Genomic DNA, 24,025 nt, shown 5'->3' with positions numbered 1-24,025 from the left:
AAAAAAAAAAAAAAAAAAAGAAAAAAAAAGAAAAGAAAAGAAGAGAAAGGGTCAACTCCAGTGTATGATGACAATAAGTAATATTTTATATTTTTCATGACCCTAAATTGATATTAACATGAAAATACCTCACAGATGATTAGTTTAGCTACAGAGTCTAGAAGAGAAAATGTAACAAACAACAAAAACTGAAGTATGTTTCTGACTTTGGCATTTGTTTGGTAAGACTGGTACTCCATAGTTACTGTTCTGAATTAGGGAAAAATCAAAAACAGAAATACAGACGTAGCCAAGTACTTCTGAACCCCTTTGCATTAAAAGAAATCTTAAAAATTAGTAAAATATATATTTTGCTAGATAGTGAACCACAACTAACTCCCTGTTTGTCACTGCTTACTTTAAGTCAATAATTTTAAAACCTTTTTTCATGTATGTTTTTTAGTTGTGATGCTAAACTTTGGATAAGCAAACTATGTTAACCATGTGGCTCTCATTCAAATATATATAAACTAAACTAAAAGCTAACACTTCTGAATTAAGTTATTGTGATCTGCCAAATACGTTAAGATATTCTTAAGTATGATCAAACCTGCAAGTCTCAATTTACAAATGTTACCTTCTTTGGGACTTGAAGAAGAGAACTAACTAGACTATGCCAAATGTTTCATATATTATTCTTTTTAAAATGTTTACTACTATGTAATTATCCTAAGAGGACATAATAAAGAGATGCAAATCTTCAAGAGAAAAAAAGACTAGTTTTAAAATATTGTTTTTAGAATGGACATGATTAAACGGCAAAATTTGGTCTTTCAATTTATTATTGAATATATTCTATAATCAATATCTATTTATAAAGAAAATTATTTTCTGCCTATGAATCATCATACAAGACTAAATTAAGAAGAGAGGGTTCATTATCAAGTTTCTAAATAAATATATTTTAATTTGGACTAAATTACATTGAATGTGAATTCATCGGCAGGAAGAAAAGTTTCTTTTTCTCCTTTTCCGATTTATTTATTTATCAAATTAACTATAAATACATAAAGAGACAAAAATTTTAAGAGATTGATTTAGAAAATAAAAAATATGATAGAATTACTGTTACATATTGGTCGGCACATCACAAATTAAACTCCAGGAGAGAAAAATATAAAACCCAAAAAATAATTCCCAACAGCATACAGCAAAATTCAATTCTGTCCCATAATAATCATTTTTTTAATAAAAAAAAAAACAATTGTTTTATTTGGAAATTATAACAACATACAATTAATTTTTCAGTTCAGAATTTATAAAAGAATAATATAACTTGTAAGAGGGCTGGGGGCCCTGAAATCAAAATCATTTTTAGATTTACTCTTAAGCATACTTTACTCCATGTTAACAAAATGGGTTAAGAAGAAGTTAGATATTTTCACTTAAAGAGCTAGGAAAATGGCTTAACACTGGAGTAAGCTCTCAGCAAATGTTAGTTTCCACTAATGGTATTTATTTGATTTCAGTTGTCCATTACAGGAAATGCATGGTATTAAATTTCTTACTGAAAATGATTAAAGATATACCTAGAAAGGGTTAAAACCTTGGATTACAGTAGTAATTCAAAAATTACTAAATATTAGCATAAAGAACAAAGTTTGATATTGGTAAAATGTATTGCTGAAAATCAGTGTATAAAAAAGAGGATATCTGTGTAGACAGAAAATTTAAGTTGATAGAAGAATGAGTTTGAAATACATGGAGTACATTTTATTGAAAATGTATATGGCTAATAAGAGATTTAACGAGATATTTTGGGTTGAAGCAAGCTAGAAATTTAAACAGTGATTCCATTATTTACGTTCAGTTCTCCTTGCCATGAAAACATATTAAAGATTTTGCTCATTTTTATGCAGTGGGCAAATTGACAAAAACTAAAAGCATTAACAGGGAAGATTTTATGTTTTCTCCATTCTTTAGACATTTACGCGAGTTAGAAAACCCATGGGTCAAGCTAACATGGGTTGGAAAATTAACAAATTACTGATTTCAAAACCCCAAGGGATATTCTATGTCATATATTTCAGTTAGAATCTAAGTCATTTTTTACCATAAATGTAACAGGGATTCTCAATGACACTTTTGCTAAACATTCAGATTTAAAATGATCAACATAGTTTGTTTTCTCTTAGCACATCTTTTAAATATTTCTCCAAGGCTTGCATTTTTATTTAAAAAAAAAAAAAAAAAAAAAAAAAAAAAAAAAAAACTATTTTCAGAAAAGTAACACATGGCCATAGATAATTTATGTTTTGATGTTTTGAAATTTCATGAAAAAATTTGATAGAAGTAGAAGCCACTCTAAAATGTTATGGAAAACTTTAGATTGAGTTTTATGTTTTGCTATGATACTAGAACATTTAGTATGGCACTTAAAAAGAAAATACAATCCTGCTAAATGCTATAAGAAGAACTATCTAGAAATCTTAATAATTATAGATTTTCAACTATGAATTTATATTTGATCCCTAACACATTACTTGAGATTGCGTATATGCCTGGGTATTCCATATCTATACACACATGCATGCACACAGAAAAACACGCCTAGCTTTCTCGCTTCTCTTTACCAGTTTCTCCATCACTGGTTTTACACAATATCTTAAGTTGGGGTTTGAATATAATTATTTAATACCAGCCTCATCTAAGACAATGCATTTCCATTCACTGTACCCTCTCTACATATAGTATTTTTATATACATGAATATAATGCTTAAAGTATAAATATATGCTTAAATATTACAATTGGTTTACCATTATATGATGCAGCAAGGTTGTGACTGTAGAAATTACCTAAAAATGTATATTATGCAGTATAATTCCTAGACAAGAAGTCAACTAAATAGTGAATTCTTCAAGTCACATAGAGCTTATTCTTCATGGAATGAACAATTCTATGGCCATTGGCTTCCATTATTCAGGGTTTTTTGTCTTTTGTAAAGAGCCCTCAGTTTGCCTTTTATGCACATTGATTTAACTTGTGGACTGTAGAGTAAAAGTTCAATTTTATTTATTAATTTCATTTTTTCAGGCACTGGAAGATAACTATTCTTCTGCTGTCCTCCTAATTTATTCTTAAATATTAATCCGGAAGTCAATATCTAATTATCCTTAAATATTAGACAATACACAAAGAACTACTTATTTGTAACAATATTTATCTAGAGCAAATCATAAGTGTATATGTTCTTTTTTCCTTTCAGAACCTCTAGCAAGATATGTGATTCAGTGTCTTGGATATAGATACTCTCTCATTTATTTATTTAAAACCAATTGTCATCACCATAAAGTCAGCAAAAGGGGAGCCATATGGTTTTATGAACAAAAATGACTTAATTACTTCAAAAGATAAGATTCAGATAAGAGAAGGAAATATTATCAAATCTTAGAATGTTTAAAAGATCCTCAGATAAGTGGACATAATTCAACTTTTTGAACTTAGATAAATAATAATGAGAAACTGTAGTCAAAACAGCAGGAGAAAAAGAAAAATATCACCCTTGATCTCAGAATTTCTTCTGCTACTTATTAGCACTGTCAGCTGATATTCAGATTACCCAGCCATATAGATCATCTAACCTTTGACACAGATAAATTAAACCTCTGACAACACAGAGGCTTAATTTTGAGTTCTTTCCCTGAGGTAAAAATAACTCTCTTAGGGATACGAAGAATAACACAACAAACTTAGCCAGATACTTCCACTTAAAAATAGCAGATTCTAGGACTTATTAAATTTAAGTAGATATTATATTAAGAACTCTGCATTTCTCACACAAATACACTTAAATTTTATAAACATAAAAGAATATTCAGTTGCAAATTATACCTTTGTTTAATATATAATCACATGTGGACTTTAGATACTGGAATATATGTTTCTAATTAGGAATATACTGCAATTCAAAAGACGTGGCAATTTTGGAAAAACTTATTTTAACAGAATACATTTAGGCGGTATTACTGGATATTTTAATTTGGAAAAGAAATGTTATCAGTATGTTAAATTACTATGCAGGTAGGAATGAAAAACAACCCAAGGTTGTAGAAAAAGATGAATCCTGTTCTTTGTTAACATAGCTGTAACAGTTGTCAATTACTGGGAATGAATAACTACAACCAAAATTATCACAGGTTGAAAAGGAGAGAACAGAGCAACATCCTGCATAACGAAATGTAAAATTACCCACTTTCAAGTTAATTGTCCTGATAACAAAATACTTCATTTGAAGTTTGCAGAATAATATTGGTGAAAATGAAAGAGGATTAAACTGTTGGTACTTTTAGAAAATCTCTGATTTTCTAAAGTCTAAATCTCAGAATCTCAAATCTCAGCTCTCCGATCATTTCCTGGGAAATACCATTTATATGGTGGAGATTTTATGTGGTTTGCTATAAACATCAGCACAACAGGTATTAGGGACCATTGGACTCTACTCTTTATCAAAGACTACTAATATTTATTTGATCTTGTGTTTTGTGAACATTAAAATCCTGCTTATAAATTCAGTTATTGTTGTTAGAATCCATTCTACTGTTTAATGCTTACCTAATAGGTTTACTAACTCAAATACTAGTAATTTGTCCTGAGGCATTTTTAAACAGGAGTTTTTTATGCTAATGTTGGCTAGCCTTTAATAAATTAGTCCCATACATAATCCTATTGGGTTACAAGAACCTTGTTTCCCTTATTTTCATTGATGAAATTAGTAATCTCCAAAATATGTTATTTTCTAAGAACAAAATGGGTCTCAAAAAACTACCATATTAAATACTAATAATTTAATATTCTGTGATGTGTATGAATATAAGCATCAATCATTGGTTGATGCCAACTAATATAAGCATCAATTGATCATGATACATATGTCTGAGTGTTCATTTCTATTGACTTCATACCCTAGATTGAAACAGGTTAAAAGTTTCTTACCAGTAATTATTTTTTCAACCAATATTATTAAACATGAGCTTAATAACATTACTGCCTATATACTCTGCTGTCAACTCAAAGTTTCAGAATATATATCAATCTGACCTTTTTCCTGTGGACTATCACTTGTGAATTTATCTAAAATTTATTTAAATAATCTGTAAAACCTCCACAATAAAAGAACTAGTCCCAAGTTAAAGGAGTGATAACCAGAGCTAATGTAAGTGAAAAGTCTGTACAATCTCTAGTCCAATTTATCATACAGACCTTTATTTGTGCCCTATCACATGCCAGCTACTATCATCTAATACAACTTCACATTCCTTGTAAGGTAATTACTATCACACTCATTTTATTGATGCAATAGCTAAAATGGTAAATATTTTGTCAGATCCCAGATTTTAATCTAGTTTTCCTAATGATTTCTTTTTAAAATGTTTATTTCCAGAATGTAGTTATCTGTTCATTTATCCTCATTTAAATTAAATATCAAAACTTTAAATTCTAAGTTACTGTAAGCAGTAAGTTTCTTTATTTTACATTTAAGTATCAGTTATAATGTAATTTGACAGTTTAATACCTCTGAAATCTTTTTTTTTTTTTTGATTTGGTACAGAATTTAGTGAAACTTTAAACTTTCTGACTTTAAACCTAAAGTCTTACCTTGATGTGGTTGAAAATTACGCTATGACTTTGTTTTCAAAATGGCTTTTAGAGTCCTACTTCTAAAAAATAACCTTATAATGTTTCTTGGACATTAAACAACTCTCTGACAAAACAACATTTTGATGACTTGAATACAAATGAATCAGAAACATATGGATTGAATTTTTCTTGATATATAAGCAAGTTTGAATAGAAAGAAAAAAAGTCACTGGCAAAATTCATTCTGAGTATTGCCAAACTGAAAATGTCTGAAAACATAGGGCTTTTTAAGAGACATTCTAATAAACCCAAAAATACTATCTTTGTTTTCCATCTCTAAATTATTCTATAAACCCAAGTTTGAAAAAAAGAATTAATCTACTTGGAAGGCTTAAACTATATAAAGCATCAAACAATGGAAAATCATAGTGTTTGGGGGGAAAACTCAAGTCTTTAAAGTTAGACTAAATTGCTATCTGTGTAACAAACTATGTGCATATGTGTGTAGGAAAAATCATTACTGTAGATTTATTAGCAATGTCAATAAAGACCTAGTATGTCAGTTAATTAATGTATCATTATAATGTAGAGAACTGGAAATCTTACAATAATTTAGGACAGATTTAAGTCTACCCGTTTGCTATTAAAACAAAATAGAATTTATTTTATCATAGAGGTTTATTAACCACCATGAGAAAGTGCTTGAGAACTTTAAAACCAATTTTGTAAAACTGGATATAACATCTTGTCTGGAATCTCTAAATTTTGCCATTAAGAAGCAGCAATATATTTTTTTCATTTGCTTACTCATATGTTTGTATTATTTTGCTGAAATAAACATATGGAGCTCTGATAATTATCAGCATGAAAAATAATAAAATATTCTTGAACGCTCTTGCCAAATCCACTGCAGTTCATTTGTCAAATTTCTAAAAAGAGTATTGCATAAACTGACATAATTTCCACAGGCTCTCTGAGGAATCAAAATGCTACTTTTGATTTCAGCAGCCTTTTGATTCCCAAAATATATTTAGACCTTTTTGGTATTTTTTTCACAGGGACAGGCTAAACAAAATTTAATAATACACATCACTGACTTTCCTTTCCTTATGATTTAAACTATTTAACTTCTGTACTGTGGTTTGCTCTACAAAATTCTGCTCCTATGTTGCATTAAACTGGTTTAGTTACTAATAATCCAAAACTCAGTTTGGAATGTTTTCTTAAAAGGAACATGTTCAGTGGCAAGTGAACTACAAGAGCCTTTTAATTACAAACTCACACAATTACCATTCAAGACATCTTCAATACATACGACCTGCCACTCTTGTGCCACGCACTGAGAGTACAAGTGCGAATGAGTGATACATGTCCCATGACCTCATGAAACTGACATTCATTCAAACCTGTAATCACGGTGGTGTTACTGTGATTGATTAAAGTAATAAGTTTAGTTCTTTTTTATGGCTCACGATCAAGCTACAAGAGGATATTACATTTAATTTAGATTTCATATTCCTTACATGATTTGTTTACAGATCACTTGCCTAATAGCATCTGCAATTACATTTTATACATAAAAGTTGTTCTAGCCAATCCTGGACTGTTGAATTTTTCCAGAAAATACCATGCCATTTTGACATGGTGTGCATCTACTTACTGTTTCTTCATCCAGGAGTGAATTATCCTGTCCTCACCATCACTTCCCATACTTCCATGACTTCCCTTCCTCTTCATCTGTATTTCTTAGGATCCTAACTGCTGACCCAGTTTCAAGGCACCTCTACCCGGCTCCATCCCAGGTGTCTTTAGCCATGTATGTTCTGCTTTCCCATGGTGTCTTTGTTGTATCACTATTTTTCAGTATTAGGGCACTTTGTTCTTTCTAAAATTAGCTACCTATATCTTTCTCTTAGGTGATATGCTTTTGCCTTGCATGCACAGATACTCAATAATTGTATGTTGGACAAATGGATAAATGAATAACAGTTTACAAATGAATTTGAAAGCAGACTATCCTGAGTATCATCCTTTCATGATTTTCAACTCCTTTTGCTTAGAAGAAAACATTCGGAATATATTATTGAAAATAAAAGATGGTCTGTCTGCTCTGAAGCAACGTAACACTGAGAACATCAGCAGTGGTAATGAGTGAAGCTGTAATAAGCTGAAGCATCTGGTTATTCATATTTACAAGGAAATGTCACATGTATATTCTCCATAAGGTTGCAGTTAATAAAACTAAGGTGCCAGGAGAATCAGTTGCTTTCCCAAGGCCCTATCTGCTCCACTTCTGGTTAAAATCTGTGTTAAGTATTGCCTAAAAGCAAAAAGCCAGCTAGCCTAGCATGTTTAACCATCTGAAAATTCTTCAAGTTAGACAATATCAGAGAGATAAAGAAAAGCAACAAAAGGCTGCATATCTCAAATCTAACTCTTAAATATAGAATTTGGAAACCTTTTAAAGGAGTAAAACATTAGTTTACTCTAGGCTAAAAACTAACACACTAGTAATTTAAAGTCAAATTACCCATGCAATATAAGAGAAAATTAATCAGAGAGAAAGGGAAAGTCAAAATACAGACTAGTTCTCAAAGAGAAAAAGATAAACTGAATACAACATTAAATAATGGAAATAGTATGAGAGAGAACCAATACAATGTAACAGTGGGGGTAACAAAAAAAAAAGAGAAACTTTAGAAAATCCATGTGGAGCATGAGGGAAGATGGAAATTAAAAGGAAACAGGCTGATCATATTTCATAGATTTCTTGATTTGTTTAGTTAGACATTTCAAGCATATCTCCAAAGAGGAGAGTGGGAGAAGCACATACCACTAATTTCATTTTTCTTGTTAGGGCCACATACCAGGGAAGGAACGATTGGCTTACCTCCCCACTGCCAATTTCCCAGTCACATTTCTGACCATAAATGTACAGCAGCTTAACACTGTAACAATTCTTAGAAGATTATTTAAATTTGTGCTTTACTCAGTCTACATTTATAATGCTTGAACTCTGAGGATTCTTTATTGATAATCTTAAAGCCATAATTGGACTCTAACCTATAATCCAGAATATTTGAATTATTTATGAAAATTCAGCCATTGTAATTAAAAGCTACAGAAAATTCTGGATTTGACAGCAGAGGAAAGGTCTGAAACTTTGCCTATGACACTTTCAATAAGAACTTTCTTTTCCTAGATCAAGATTTGAGACCCATAACACATTCACTAGACTAACCCTTTCATATATTCAATTTGTGTATGAACTTCATTTCATATACATAATCTTTGCAATCACAGCATCGGCCATGGTATTACCCACAGGTGTGAAACTGGCTGCAGGTAAAACAACGCCATAATGAAGTCTTAAGTATTTATAGCAATAAATCTCCTTGAAAAAGATCCAAGACAGGCACAACTTTTACTTACCTCAGTGGTTTATTAAACAAGGCTTTTGTGTAACACAGCAAGGAAAAATGAGGGAGGCAGACTGTAGGCCTAATGTTTTTCTTGCCTGATTCTGTGACAACTAGAAGCAGTGAACCTTAAATATGATACGTTCTCTTATTAACGATCTTTTTAAAAATTATCCTCCCTGTCCCTGTTGATAACATTTTTGGGGTAGAAAATAACAGCTCAATGTAGATCTCCATGATGTTTTTTATAAATATTTAAAATTAAACATTAAGTATTTAAAGATAGGACACCATTAAATTATGTATTATCCTCCTATCATGACAAATATAATTTTAAATTACCTGAAAGGCTAGATTTGAGTTTAGAGTGTTTGAACTTTGCGTGATCAAAGGGCAACAAAGTTCTGAATATATTGGCCTAGGCTTTCTGAGTCTTCTGAGCAAATATGCCAGTGTCACCATCGCCACAGTCTGCAAATTCAGTTCCATGTGTCTGAATTGCCTGCCCCCCAACTTCTTCCCCAATCACATCTTTGTATTTCAGATTATAATTCAAATCTAGTCACCATCCTATGTTCACAGATCCATTGAACTCCTCAGTGTGCTGTGATATACATTCAGTAATACTACTGTGTTAATACTAACTCGTATATCACTCATAAAGTCTCTTAAAGCCAAGTCTCATAAAGCCATCTGCATTGGCTCACTTTTATATCTCCAGAATCTCGACAAGAGCACAGCATATAGTAGGTGCCCAATAAACACTTGTGAGCACAAGAATTACTTCTGGACCTTCTCAAAAGTAAAGATTTCCTACAGACCCTTCCACAGGTAATTCTGGAGCAGTAGTCTTTGATCAAACATTGCAATAGGTAAGGAACTAACTTGGTATTATTTTTCTGCAGTTTTGTGTGACTCATTCCATCCCCATTCTCTCTCCCACTTCGTATTATTGGTAGCTCCTTTACCTCCCTAGTGTCTCTTTTGATACATGTTTATCCTTGTTTTAGTCAAGCTTTAAGACATAATTTGCATATAGTAATATTTATTCTTATTTGATGTACAGTTCTATAAATTTTTACAAATTATATAGTTGTGTAACCACCACTACAATCAAGATAAAGATCGATATCACTTTATATATATCTTTCTTTTGGTATTGTTGTATTAGAGTAGTGCTACTTAACTTACATATACAGGTCTTCAACACTAGACTAAAAATCCCTGGAGAGCAGTAGCAGCACCTACATCTTCTTTACCTCCCACCCCAGAGCCTGACAATAAATGTATTGGATAAATGTGTTTCTAAGTTGATTAACTAACTAATATAGTTTTGCACTACGCTATGGAATGTGCTGTCTTGGACATCATAAATATAAAACATATATTGGTTACATCACATAAAAAACAGTAACTCTCAATGTGTCAAACAAGCTTCACAAAAAATATATAAAATTCAGTGCTTACCATCCCCTGTTTCTGCACAGAGCTGTAAGCCCAAATTGTTCTGTGGATTAATCACCCAATGATTGCTGGTCACAGTGATATCAAAGACAAGCCAACCCACATCTAAAGCTTGGGCCTTTCTTGTGTCTAACAAGAACAGATCTGCATCCCTAAAAGAAAAGAACAACAAAAAAAGTTAAAGGTTTAAATGAAGATCATTATTTCCTAGACTTAAGTGAAAACATTACAAAAGCAGTCTGTAAAATAACACAAGTTAAAGAACAAGGAGAACAAGTGACTCAAATGATGAGTAATAAGACACAAAACCCTTTGTTACTAGGCTCCCAACCAAACCTGGTACAGATTAGTAATCTCTATCTAAAAGTAATTTCCATTTTCCTGCTTTTCACTGGCCTTTATAAACTGACTTAGTGCTCTTAATTTGATCTCTGCTCATCAGCGTTCCTGGTAACCACCATCTGTAAGTAGTCCTCAAAACAAAGGATTAAACTGAATAGAGACAAATGAAAGTAGCTGTTCCAGTTTGGATGAATGTGAATTCTCAAATGAATGGAACACAGGCAGGATGTAATGTAATCATCTGTTTTAGAAAGAGTTTTCTAATAGTTTTTCTATTTTTATTATATAATTATTTTATGGATACCAAACACCAAGATAGGATTACAGAGTGCGCCACTGGTTTAAGGGATAAATCCCATGAGTTGAATGGTACAATCTACGAGAACTTTTGTTAATATCTTTTGCAAGCTTAAGTCCCCTTGGGACAGTAATGGCTATGAATATGAACTTATGTATTTTAGAATAATCTGCACAGTGTTACTGTTATTAACATTTATACTTGTATTTTTGAATCTTAATTTTAGCACTATATTTACAAATGTATAAACATTTGTTGAATTATAATGAATAATTTATTATTCTCTTACTACAGGCAGTCTCTGAGCTAAAATTACCTATTTGTGACATTTAATCTTTACAACAGCTCCTTTATATTGATAAAATTCAGGCTCAAATAGGTTAACTGTAAAACACTGTATCTCCCTCAAGGTAGAGTAGAAATAACACCCTTATGCATTTTATGACCTTTGATATTGTACTGAATCTATTTAAGAGCATATTATTTGTATAGAAAACAACAGAGCTATTCATAATAAGCTACGTTAAATACTATTTTACTGCATTTTCTGTCTGTATACATCATAGAAGTCACTTTAAGGGTGGCTCACAAAACGTGAAAACACATACATCATAGAAGTCACTTTAAGGGTGGCTTACAAAATGTGAAAACACATTTTAATAAATCATACTTTTAAAGAAAATACTCTAAAATTAAAATTGAACTGTTTTAACAAAATGAAGTTAAAAAATGTGTCAGTATCTTAGAAACTACATCTTTGTTTCCTAACTAGATTTGTACTTTTTTTCTATTAATCTAGAGAAATTCAAGTAAATGTAATATAATGAAATCATCTAAATAATCTAATGTTTTATCATCTTTTCACAATTACAGTCATAGTGTTTACCAAAGGAAGGTTTGAAACACTTTTTTTTATATAGGATTCAGTTTTAGATACTGCAGATATATGACAAGCATGTCGTACAAAGCAATAAAATGATTCCTTTAGTTCTCACTAGAATGTGTACAACCCTTTATAGTCCCAGTGTGATAGCATGTCAGTTAAATTCTTCCTCTTCCTCCTAAATTGAAAAATCCTCCAAATAAGCATATAAGAAAGTAAGAATTGTCTTAAAGTTTTGAGATATTTGGTAAATATCTCTGAGACCTTAATCTTGGAATTAACTCATTTACACTGCTCACTTCTTAAACAGGAGCAGTCACCCTGTACCTTGGGAAATACTTGAGTGCTACACTGATTTCAGGTCTGCTTTCATTTGAAGTATGGCAAACATGTCCTAATCAATTCTGCAGGGCTCATAATGTCATCCTTTGGCATGATATGAATAAAGACATTGAAAACAAAAAAGAACAAGGAGGTAAATTTTCAGAAACAAAATTAACAAATTTCTTTTGGTAGTCATTTCAATGATATTTTCTATTATTTTTAAATTGTGCTATCTCTTCAGGAAAAGAAAAAATTCCCCAAACTCTCCATGTTCAAATCCCAAAACTTTCCAGCATGTCTATGAAGGAAACAGTTCCAGTTTTAATGTATATATTTAGAAAAAACATCACGTATGGCTTAAATATCTAAATTTCAGGGATGCAAATTGCAAATTAATTGGAAAGTAAATCTAGCAAGATGAAGTGGTATAGTCTAAAAAGAGCCACATATTTCTAGTTCACCTCTGAAAAGTTATGAAAGTTCAATTGATTTCATAAGTGCACAGTTTTCTATTAATGGTCAAAACTATTTTACTTGTGACCGACAATTTCTTTAATTTCTCCTTTACATATACGAAGCTCTCCTGCATTACCTATAGACAACAGAATATGCTTGATGAGAATCAAGACTATGACTAATAAACACAGCAGTAATAATTCTGTAATTTTTACTCATACAGCCCCTTTCATAGCAGTTTCTTAAAAACAAGTTCCCCCAACCCCATTCTGTAGAATGTTAGAGGGGATTTCTTTTGAAGTATAAAATTTCTCCACTAAAATATGGCACTTATACTGCCGGGAATAGTAAAATATCCTAAGTATTTCCCATGAACAGTATAAAATAAACTTGTTAAAGTTGCCTGCCTCACCAGTTTTACTTAACTTTTTAAAAGAGATTCTTACAATATCCAATAAAAGAACATTTTAAATAGTAATGCATTTAAGAACGGTGCAATAGACAGAATACATGTATATAGAAAAAACACATTTATTTGTAGCAAAATAATTCCATAAATCCTTTAAGGTGCAGTTATAATACTTAAAATTAAAGCCTACACTGTAGCAAAGAAAAAGCCCATTTACATGAATGTACATAAGCAAATATTTCAGAATGGTGTTTGTGATTGCTTTCTAAGGCTGTTATAACAAAATACCAGGCTAGAGTTTGCAATTGATTTTCTCCCATTTCTAGAGGCTAGAATTCCAAAATCAAGGTGTCAGCAGGGTCGGTTCTTTCTGAAACTGGAGGAAAAGATCTGTTCCAGGCTCTCTCCTTGGCTCATAGATTGTTGTCTTCTCATCATCCATTGTATCCCTTGATTGTATCCCTTCTCATCATCTTTCCTCCTATGCATGTCTTTGTGTCTAAATTTCCTCTTTTCATAAGAACAAGTCATATTGGGTTAGGATTCATTCTACTGACCTCACTTTTTAGGTCAACTGCCTTTGCAAAGACCCTATGTCCAAATAAGGTCACAATCTGAGTTACTGGAGGCTAGGACTTCAGCATATGGGGAAGAGGGCACAATCCAACCCATAACACTAATACTAATACACAACACTAATAAAGTGGGTTTTAAGGCAGGGATGTAAATATTCCTGGAGGTGAATAGTCTATCTGTATTGACAACATAGTACTTATCAAGATTGAGAGGTTTTCAAAAACAAATATGTGAAAGTAAATTTACATTAATAGAAATCATCATGACTAAAATTTGCATTTTTCTTTTTCAGGTAAAATTTCATTGTTCATCTTGAGTACGATATAGATCAGTATAATAACTTCCTATATAGTTAATAAACTCATGTCATTGTTAAACACAAAGTCATGTTTAACAGATAAAGTTAGATTTGTAGTATCAGATAAACTTATCAGATATGAAATATTTAGGAATATTAAGTTTAGCTACTCAAAGGTGAATAATATATAATATATGCATACATTTATAGTCAATACAAATACATTTGAGCAGGTCTGACTCATCATGACCAGAAGTTTAAACATGTCTAGTTAAACATGGGCTACTGGTGTGTTTGTGTATATTTACTTGCATGAGTGCCTTTTATTTTAGTGAAAGAAGAAAGAGTTTTGCAAACATACCTTGAGAATCTTAAAATACCGGAAGGACACTACACTAAAGACTAAGCAGCAGGAACCAAAATTCAGCAGAATTTAAGTTACCATTAGCATAACTCAACCGAAAATGCTAATTAGTAGAATGAGAAAATTGAAGCTATGTGGCTAAGAAATTAACATTTATCATCTTTTTATCAATATCAATGTAGTGCTATAAAGATTTGGAGATCAGACAGATCTTGAACAATTAAGGAATTCCTCAGCCTCAGTTTCCCTATATATTAAAAATGGTATGATAATCCCTGCCTTAAAAGGTTTGATCAAGACAAAGTGCAATACTTTGAATATCTATCTGGTTAAGAGGTAAATTACACTTAAATCTGTATCTTTTATAGGGTCTGCCATAATCTTAAATCTTTTACACTTAAATCTGCAATTTTTTATAGGGTCTGCCATAATACAAATGTCTCTAAATTGCTGCATTTTGACCTGTGAGGTTTGGGAAAGTATTATTTAGGGAAGCACATTACCTTCAAATGACCTCAATCAGTGTTAATTTGGTATTTACAAGAAGGGGGGAGAAGAAAAAGAGAGGAACAGAAGGAGGAGAAAAGGAGACGGAGGAGGTAGATGTTTTGCGCCATCTTGCCTCTGTTCATCCAAACAGTAGAGAAAAGAAGGCATAAAAAAAATCAGAAAGTATTTCTGGGAGTGTTGTTTCAAAAATTCAACTATTGACTGTCTTGACAAGTTTACCTGTGGAGGCCAAAGCAACTCCATCTTGAAAGCTAATCCACTCTATTGGCTTCTGATTAACTTCTGTTCTAGGAAGGCCTCTAATATTTTCTGTTTATCTATTTTCCTTGTGTAAGAGCAGGTACTTACCACAAATTCTGCCTTTAGGTCAAACAACCTTTATGATATCATGCTTCAATTGTCCTACAGTTCACTTCTGAACCATCCCTTCTCCCCTGTGATATATAAGCCCAAGTTCTGGGGGTAATGGTGTGGGAATCCACCATCTCAACTTGCTGCTGCCCAAGACACAGACATGGCTTCTGTTCCTATTAAATATTTCTTCCAAGGAAACTAGTTTTGTCAGCCTCTCTCTTCAGCCTGTCAGATTCCTGGGACTTTGGGGTAGGTTTGCACACACCTCCCCACAGTGAAACATCACCTTTTTAAAAAGCACTTTAGAACGCACTTTACAAAGCAAAGTACCCTTTCCTTACATAAGAATAGAGTCAGAGGCTGCATTGTGGATGTAACATTTATCCAGTTAAATAAATGCTAAAAAGCAAAGAACAACAAACACACACATATACACATACATACACACACACACACACACACACACACACACATACAACCTGTGGATTCCTGCACTTTTGATAGCATAGTATTTCCAATGACATTATCATATACAAATACACAAAAATATTCTACTTTTCAAACAACATAGAGCTGCAGATGACATACTTATTAACACTGATATATGATTAAAAATGTGATTCTAGTGATAAAGACATAATGTCAAAGACACATGAGATAAGTTTGAAGAAAAAGTCATATATGTTTTGAGAGTGAAACAAGGAATACTATATTAATAATTTCATATAACGTGAATTAAAATATGTATGCAAAATATTAAACTATTAGTTTTGTCTAAGTGTATTCATTATCTACCTATGTTTACACAAAAATTCAAGTGTATAAACATTCTACTTCTTTGTCTAATTTGTTTGATTTTACTTGAGTAAAGGGAATATCATTTTATATCATTATATCATGATAATGTGTTCTCCTTATAATTAGACATATCAGGGATGTGAACAGGCCTAGTAGCACACAAGGCATGTAGTATTGGAAATGTTAACGTCCTCTATTTTCTAGTCAGCTGAATAAATGGAGCATTCTCATTATAAGACAGAAAAAAAAATTGACCAAGAATGTTTGATGTGAAATCAGTGCATCTGGGATTTTACCTTGTCCTCATGGGTTCCAGATTATTTTCACAGGTTCTGTTTTGTCCTTGTTTCCCGCAGTGCATCTTTCCTTTCTGACTCTCTGACCTGTGAACCTTAAGCCCAGCTTCAGAGGCAGAGCAACAGACTTAAATAGACTGGTTAGCTCTAGGAATGCATAAGGTCAAATCTCTACGATAAATCCTTGCAGAAGCATTTTCCAGGGGGATAAATCTCCACTTTGCGCTTGGCTAATTATACTGGAACACTTACTTCAGTACTGGAAGGGCACTACTTTGTTGTCTCTGGAAAGGGTGCTCTGGACATGAATTTGCTTTCTTTGTCCATGACGCTTCTCCCCAAAATTAACACACATGAACTTCCAGAATGCCTTATTCACTTATTCATGGAATTCCATATTGCATCGCTTCTGATAAAAAAAAAAAAAATGGGCTCATGCTTATGGAAGTCACCAGTCTTCCCATGCTGCCCATCAAAAGGATGGTCTTTTGAAGACTCAGTTATGCCACCAGTTGAGTACCAATATTTTACAAGAATGAACTGATATCCTTCAGGGAAGCTTTATATGATCTAAATCAGTAACTAATATAGCTAGGATGACTGTTTCTCTCATAGCTGGATGTCTCATGGGTGGAAATGGAAGTGGTTCCTCTCAACTCACTATACATGATTCAACTAGCAAAATCTGTGCTTCTGACTCTCAAGACATTGGGCTATGCTGGTCCAGAGCTCTTAATTCCCAATGGTACAATGCTAACTCCAGTGTCTGTAGCAATGGTTCTATTAAACTGGAACTTGAAACAGCTACCTGGCCACTTTGACTCCTCATGCCAGTGAATCAAGAAGCCAGTAAGAGGTTACTATACCGTGTGAATTAATTATTCTAAATATCAAAGGGAAATTGGACTACTACTACCACAATATGGGTAATGAGGAGTATGCATTGAGTACAAGAGATCACCTGGAACACCACTTAGTACTCCCTTGTCATATGACAAAAGTCAATGGAAAATCACGGTTCATTGCAGGCATTATTGCTAATGGCCCAGACACTTCAACAATAAATGTGTGATTTACCTACTAGGTAAGGAAAAGTGACCAGTCATGGTGCTTGTCAAAATAAACAGAAAATTGATTGCATAGTAAAAGAAGGAAATTATAAATACCAACTGCAACCATGTGACGAGCTGCAGAAATGAGTATTATAATATTATGGTATTTCTTCCTTATTTTGAAATTAATGTATTTGTTTTTTGTATTAAATATATGTGTATCTTTGCCAGTACTTTTAACAGCAAAAACCACAAGTACTTTTGCACCTACCTAATATATATTAAACAATTCTTTTTAATATCTACCTCCCATCTAAGTAGTGTTGATAGTAGCTAATCACATATTTCAGTATTGAAGTTACAATACTTCAAAGGGGGAGCATGGCTCAGCTAAAAAAGGAATGAACAACATCCAAAGATGGATTAAAAGGCAGAATTACTTTGCTATTACATTTTTTATAAGTTATGAATGGTGCTGGGTGCAGTGGCTCACGCCTGTAATCCCAGCACTTTGGGAGGCCGAGGTGAGTCGATTACCCGAGGTCAGGAGTTCGAGACCAGCCTGGCTAACATGGCAAAACCCTGTCTCCACTAAAAATGCAAAAATTAGCTGGGGATGGTGGCAGGCACCTGTAATCCCAGCTACTTGGGAGGCTGAGGCAGGAGAATCGCTTGAACCCAGGAGGCAGAGGTTGCAGTGAACTGAGATCACGCCGTTGCAATCCAGCCTATGTGACAAGAGTGAATCTCCGCCTCAAAAAAAAAAAAAAAAAAAAAAAAAAAGGAAGTTACGAATGGTTATAAAAGATGCATATTAGTGCCAAATTGACAAGAATGGACTGTTGTGGCTATGTACATTGTCATATTACCTAAACAGAGGTGACAAATCCCAGAATTCCCTCAGGAATTTGCTTGGGGCTGCTTTGAAGGTAGCCATCAGAGAAATCTGAACAGGAGTTGGGTAGTGGAACGGAAGCAGCACCCAAGTTTATGATTGGATAATTGGTAAACTGCCAGGCTTTTCTGCTGCTTGCATACATTGTCACTGATCTGCTAGCTCACCTTACTGATGGGAGCACCTGGGCTCTTTTAGCTTCCACTGAATAACAGCTCCATCAGCTTCTCCAAATTCTGGCCCACAATTCCTTCTGCAAGATCACCTCCTTCAGCTTCTCTACATCCTAAGCAAAGGAGTTTGTGGAATTCATGGTGAAGCATACCAATCTCCCCTGCAGGCCACGCACATCATTAAAGTTAGAACTCCAAAGGCATGAGAAAGACATGGGTTCCAATTTGTCCCTGGGACTCCAGCATATCCTGGAAAGTTCTAGTTCTCCTTGTTCTCTCCAATTCTGTATCTGTTTTTCTTCCCAGCTGCCTATGGGAAGCAAACTTTAGACCCATCACAAGATGGAGAAGCAACAGCCTTACATGAACTATTTAACCAGGTCCCATGATTGCAGAAAGTCAAATCCCTACAATAAATCTTTTATTCCTTATGACTCACAATGATTTTACTTATCTTATCAATCACTATCTAGCTTACTCCCTGTTATGGGTTACATTGTGTCTTTCAAAAACATATGTTGAAGTACTAGTCCCTTGTACTTGTGAATGTTATCTTATTTGGAAATATCTCTTACAAATGTAATCAAAGTTAATATGAGGTAAGCCATATTACAATACAATCTCCTTATAAGAAGAGGAGAGACACAAAGATAGACACACACAGAAGGAAGAGGGCCACAGGAAGATAGAGGAGGAGATTGGATTTACAGTATCTTCACACAGCCAAGGAACTTCTGGGGCTACCAGAAGCTGAAAAAGGCAAGGAAGCATCATCCTCTAGAGGTTTTGAAGGGTGCATTGCCTTACTAATACCTTGATTTGAGAAACCTAGACTTCAGAACAGAAAACAACTTCCTGTTGTATTAAGCCATCATAATTTTCAGTCATCTGTTATGGCAATTCTAGGAAACTAATATATTCCCCTGGTTAGGATATTTCACATATTAAATAGGGAATGATCAACAATATCAAATACTGAGGAGAATAAGAAGAAAGACAAAGTATCCATAAGATCTGGTAAAGGAGAGGCTGTTGGTAGATGACTAGTTGAGTGGAGTTACGAAAATCAAATTACAGTGCATTGAGGGGTGAATTAAATACAAGAAAGAGAAGGAATTGAAAGTAAAGTTTTATATCTGTGAATATGGTTATGATGTGGATAGGACAATTAGCGTGGAATTTGGGGGAAAAGGTGCAAACAGTCACGTAAAGGAATTTTTAATGTGAGAATCATGAGGCTACTTATAGGATGCATTTAAGTTTGTGTGTGGAAGATAGAACATCTCGCACTATCTCAATGTAAGAAGAGATGTATGTAGACAGTGCAGAAAATCTTCTGGAATCAGCAAATGCTTATTTACCTTTCTACAACACTATCCTTAGAGTTCAAGTGCAAATTTTCATTATAAATGAAATTGCCTCTTAGCAAGAGTCATTGGGTAAACTAATATGCACTGGGATGGGATGCCCATTTATCTTTTGCTGAAATCTCTTTTATCAAGAGTACTATATTATAGACACATGACAAAAATATTTGTTTGTTTTAAAAATATAATTGAACATTTCTCATTGGTATCATGTGCCAATAAGCTGTAAGACTCACAGATACTTGATTTTATTTATTTATTTATTTATTTAACTTTATGTTCTGGGATACAAGTGCATAACATATAGGTTTGTTACATAGGTATACATGTGCCATGGTAGTTTGCTGCACCTATCAACCCGTCATCATAGTTTTAAGCCCCACATGATTAGCTATTTGTTCTTATGCTCTCCCTTCCCTTGACCAGATCCATCCATGTCCCTGCAAAGGACATGATCTCATTCCTTTTCATGACTGTATAGTATTCCATGGTGTGTATGTAGCACATTTTATTTAACCAGTCTGTCATTGATGGGCATTTGGGTTAGTTCCATGTCTTTGCTTTATAGTAGAATGACTTATAGTCCCTTGGGTATATATCCAGTAATGGGATTGCAGGGTCAGGTGGTATACCTGGTTCTAGATCCTTGAGGAATCGCCACATTGTCTTCCACAATGGTTGAATTAATTTACATTCCCACCAACAGTGTAAAAGTGTTCCTATTTCTCCACATCCTCGCCAGCATCTATTGTTTCTTGACTTTTTAATAATCGCCATTCTGACTGGTGTGAGATGGTAGCTCATCGTGGTTTTGATTTGCATTTCTCTAACCATCAGTGATGTTGAGCTTTTTTTCATGTTTGTTGGCTGCATAAATATCTTCTTTTGAGAAGTGTCTATTCATATCCTTTGCCCACTTTTTGATGTTTTTTTTTTTTTTTTTTCTTATAAACTTGTTTAAGCTCCTTGTAGATTCTGGGTATCAGACCGTCATCAGATGAGTAGAATACAAGCATTTCCCCCTTTCTGTAGGTTGTCTGTTAACTCTGATGGTAGTTTCTTTTGCTGTGCAGAAGCTCTTTAGTTTAATTAGATCCCATTTATTAATTTTGGCTTCTGTTGCAATTGCTTTTGGCATTTTCATCATAAAGTATTTGCCCACGCCTGTGTCCTGAATGATGTTGCCTAGGTTTTCTTCTAAGGTTTTTACGATTTTTACGATGCATAGGTTTTAGGGTTTTACATTTAAGTCTTTAGTCCATCTTGAGTTAATGTTTGTATAAGGTGTAAGGAAGGGGTCCAGTTTCAGCTTTCTGCATATGGCTAGCCAGTTTTCCCAACACTATTTATTAAATAGGGAATCCTTTCCCCATTGCTTGTTTTTGTACAGTTTGTTGATGATCAGATGGTTGTAAATGTGTGGTGTTATTTCTGAGGTCTCTGTTCTGTTTCATTGGTCTATCTGTCTGTTTTGGTACCAGTACCACGCTGTTTTCATTGCTGTATCCTTGATGTATAGTTTGAAGTTAGGTAGCATGATGCATCCAACTTTATTCTTTTTGCTTAGGAATGTCTTGGCTATACAGGCTCCTTTTTGATTCCATATGAAATTTAAAGTAGTTTTTTCTAGTTCTGTGAAGAATGTCAATGGTAGTTTGATGGCAATAGCACCGAATCTATAAGTTACTTTGGGCAGTATGGCCATTTTCATGATACCGATTCTTCCTATCCACAAGAATATAATGTTTTTCCATTTGTTTGTGTTCTGTCTTATTTCCTTGAGTAGTGATTTGTAGTTTTGCTTGAAGAGGTCCTTCACATCCCTTGTTAGTTGTATTCCTAGGTATTTTACTCTATTTGTAGCAATTGTGAATGGGAGTTCATTCATGATTTGGCTCTCTGCTTGTCTATTGTTGGTGTAAAGAAATGCTTGTGATTTGATTTTTGCACATTGATTTTCTATTCTGAGACTTTGTGGAAGCTGCTTATCAGCTTAAGGAGTTTGGGGGCTGACACGATGGGTTTTTTAAATGTAGAATCATGCCATCTGCAAACAGAGACAATTTGACTTCCTCTCTTCCTATTTGAATACCCTTTATTTCTTTCTCTGACTGCCCTGGCCAGAACTTCCAATACTATGTTGAATAGGAGTGGTGATAGGAGGCATCCTTGTCTTGTGTCGGGTTTTAAAGGGAATACTTCTAGCTTTTGCCCATTCAGTATGATATTGTCTGTGGGTCTGTCATAAATAGTCCTTATTATTTTCAGATATTTTTCATCAATACCTAGTTTATTGAGAGTTTTTAATACGAAGTGATGTTGAACTTTATCAAAGGCCTCCATCTATTGAGATGCCCATGTGATTTTTGTCATTGGTTCTGTTTCTGTGATGGATTACATTTATTGATTTGTGTATGGTGAACCAGCCTTGCATCCCAGGGATGAAGCCAACTCGATTGTAGTGGATAAGCTTTTTGATGTGCTGCTGGATTCGGTTTGCCAGTATTTTATTGAGGATTTTCACATCAATGTTCATCAGGGATACTGGCCTGAAGTTTTCTTTTTCGTTGTGTCTCTGGCAGGTTTTGGTATCAGGATGATGCTGGCCTCATAAAATGAGTTAGGGAGGAGTCCTTCCTTATTAATTGTTTGAAATAGTATCTAAAGGAATGGTACCAGCTCCTCTTTGTACCTCTGGTAGAATTTGGCTGTGAATGCATCAGGTCCTGTTTATTTTTATTTATTTATTTATTTATTTTTTGGTTGGTAGGCTATTTATCACTGGCTCAATTTCAGAACTTGTTATTGGTCTATTCAAGGATTCGACTTCTTCCTGGTTAAGTCTTGGGAGGGTGTATGTGTCTAGGAATTTATCCATTTCTTCTAGATTTTACAGTTTATTTGCATAGAGGTGTTCATAGTATTTTCTGATGGTGGTTTGTATTTCTGTGGTCCAGTGGTGATATCCTCTGTATCATTTTTTATTGTGTCTATTTGAGTCTTCTTTTTTCTTCTTTGTCTAGCTAATTGTCTATCTAGTTTGTTAATTTTTTCAATAAACCAGATCCTGGATTCATTGATTTTTTGAAAGGTTTTTCGTGTCTCCATCTCCTTCATTTCTGCTCTGATCTTAGTTATTTTTTGTATTCTGCTAGTTTTTTGGATGTTTGCTCTTGCTTCTCTAGCTCTTTTAAATTTGGTATTAGGGTCAATGTGAGATCTTTCTAGCTTTCTGACATAGGCATTCAGTGCTATAAATTTCTCTCAACACTGCTTCAGCTGTGTTCCCCAAGATTCTGGTACATTGTCTAGATTTTTCTCAATGATTTCAAGGAATTTCTTGAATTCTGCCTTAATTTCATTATTTACCTAGGAGACATCGGGAGAAGGTTGTTCAATTTCCATGTAGTCGTGTGGTTTTGAGTGAGTTTCTTAATCCTGAGTTCTAATTTGATTGCACTGTGTTCTGAGAGACTGTTTATTATGATTTCAGTTTTTTTTGTTTGTTTGTTTGCATTTGCTGCTGAGGAGTGTTTTACTTCCAATTATGTGGTTGATTTTAGAATAAGTGCCATGTGGCACTGAGAAGAATGTATATTCTGTTGATTTCGTGTGGAGAGTTCTGTAAATGTCTATTTGGTCCACTTGATCCAGAGCTGAGTTTAAGTTCTGAATATGTTTGTTGATTTTCTGACTTGCTGATTTGCCTAATATTGACAGTGGGGTCACTATTATTGTGTGGGAGTCTAAGTCTCTTTGTAGGTCTCTAAGAACTTGTTTTATAAATTGGAATGCTCCTGTATTGGGTGTATATATATTTAGGATAGTTAACTCTTCTTGTTGAATTGATTCCTTTACCATTATGTAATACCATCCTTTGTCTTTTTTTTATCTTTGTTGGTTCAAAATCTGTTTTGTCAGAGACTAGGATTGCAACCCTTGCATTTTTTTTCTTTCCATCTGCTTGGTAAACTTTCCTCCATCCCTTTATTTTGAGCCTATGTGTGTCTTTGCACATAAGATGGGTCTCCTGAATATAGCACACCAATGGGTCTTGACTCTTTATCCAATTTGCCAGTCTGTGTCTTTTAATTGGGGCATTTAACCCATTTACATTTAAGGTTAATAT

At 33.6% G+C, this 24,025-nt stretch overlaps 1 protein-coding gene across 1 annotated transcript in view; it reads right to left on the bottom strand.

Annotated features, from left to right (window-relative positions):
• LOC108542959 (bone morphogenetic protein 5) overlaps positions 1-24,025 on the bottom strand; it is a 298,304-nt gene that overhangs the window by 30,537 nt on the left and 243,742 nt on the right. Inside the window, exon 4 of the mRNA XM_017893236.1 lies at positions 10,505-10,653. Coding sequence (XP_017748725.1) covers positions 10,505-10,653 — 149 coding nt within the window. The remainder of the gene's footprint in view (positions 1-10,504; positions 10,654-24,025) is intronic.

Source organism: Rhinopithecus bieti, unplaced genomic scaffold (genome assembly GCF_001698545.2).
Source record: "Rhinopithecus bieti isolate Rb0 unplaced genomic scaffold, ASM169854v2 scaffold_23303, whole genome shotgun sequence".
NCBI classification, from domain to species: Eukaryota; Metazoa; Chordata; class Mammalia; order Primates; family Cercopithecidae; genus Rhinopithecus; species Rhinopithecus bieti.
The sequence above is the reverse complement of the archived record's forward strand: the minus strand, read 5'-3'. Positions and strand labels throughout refer to the sequence as shown.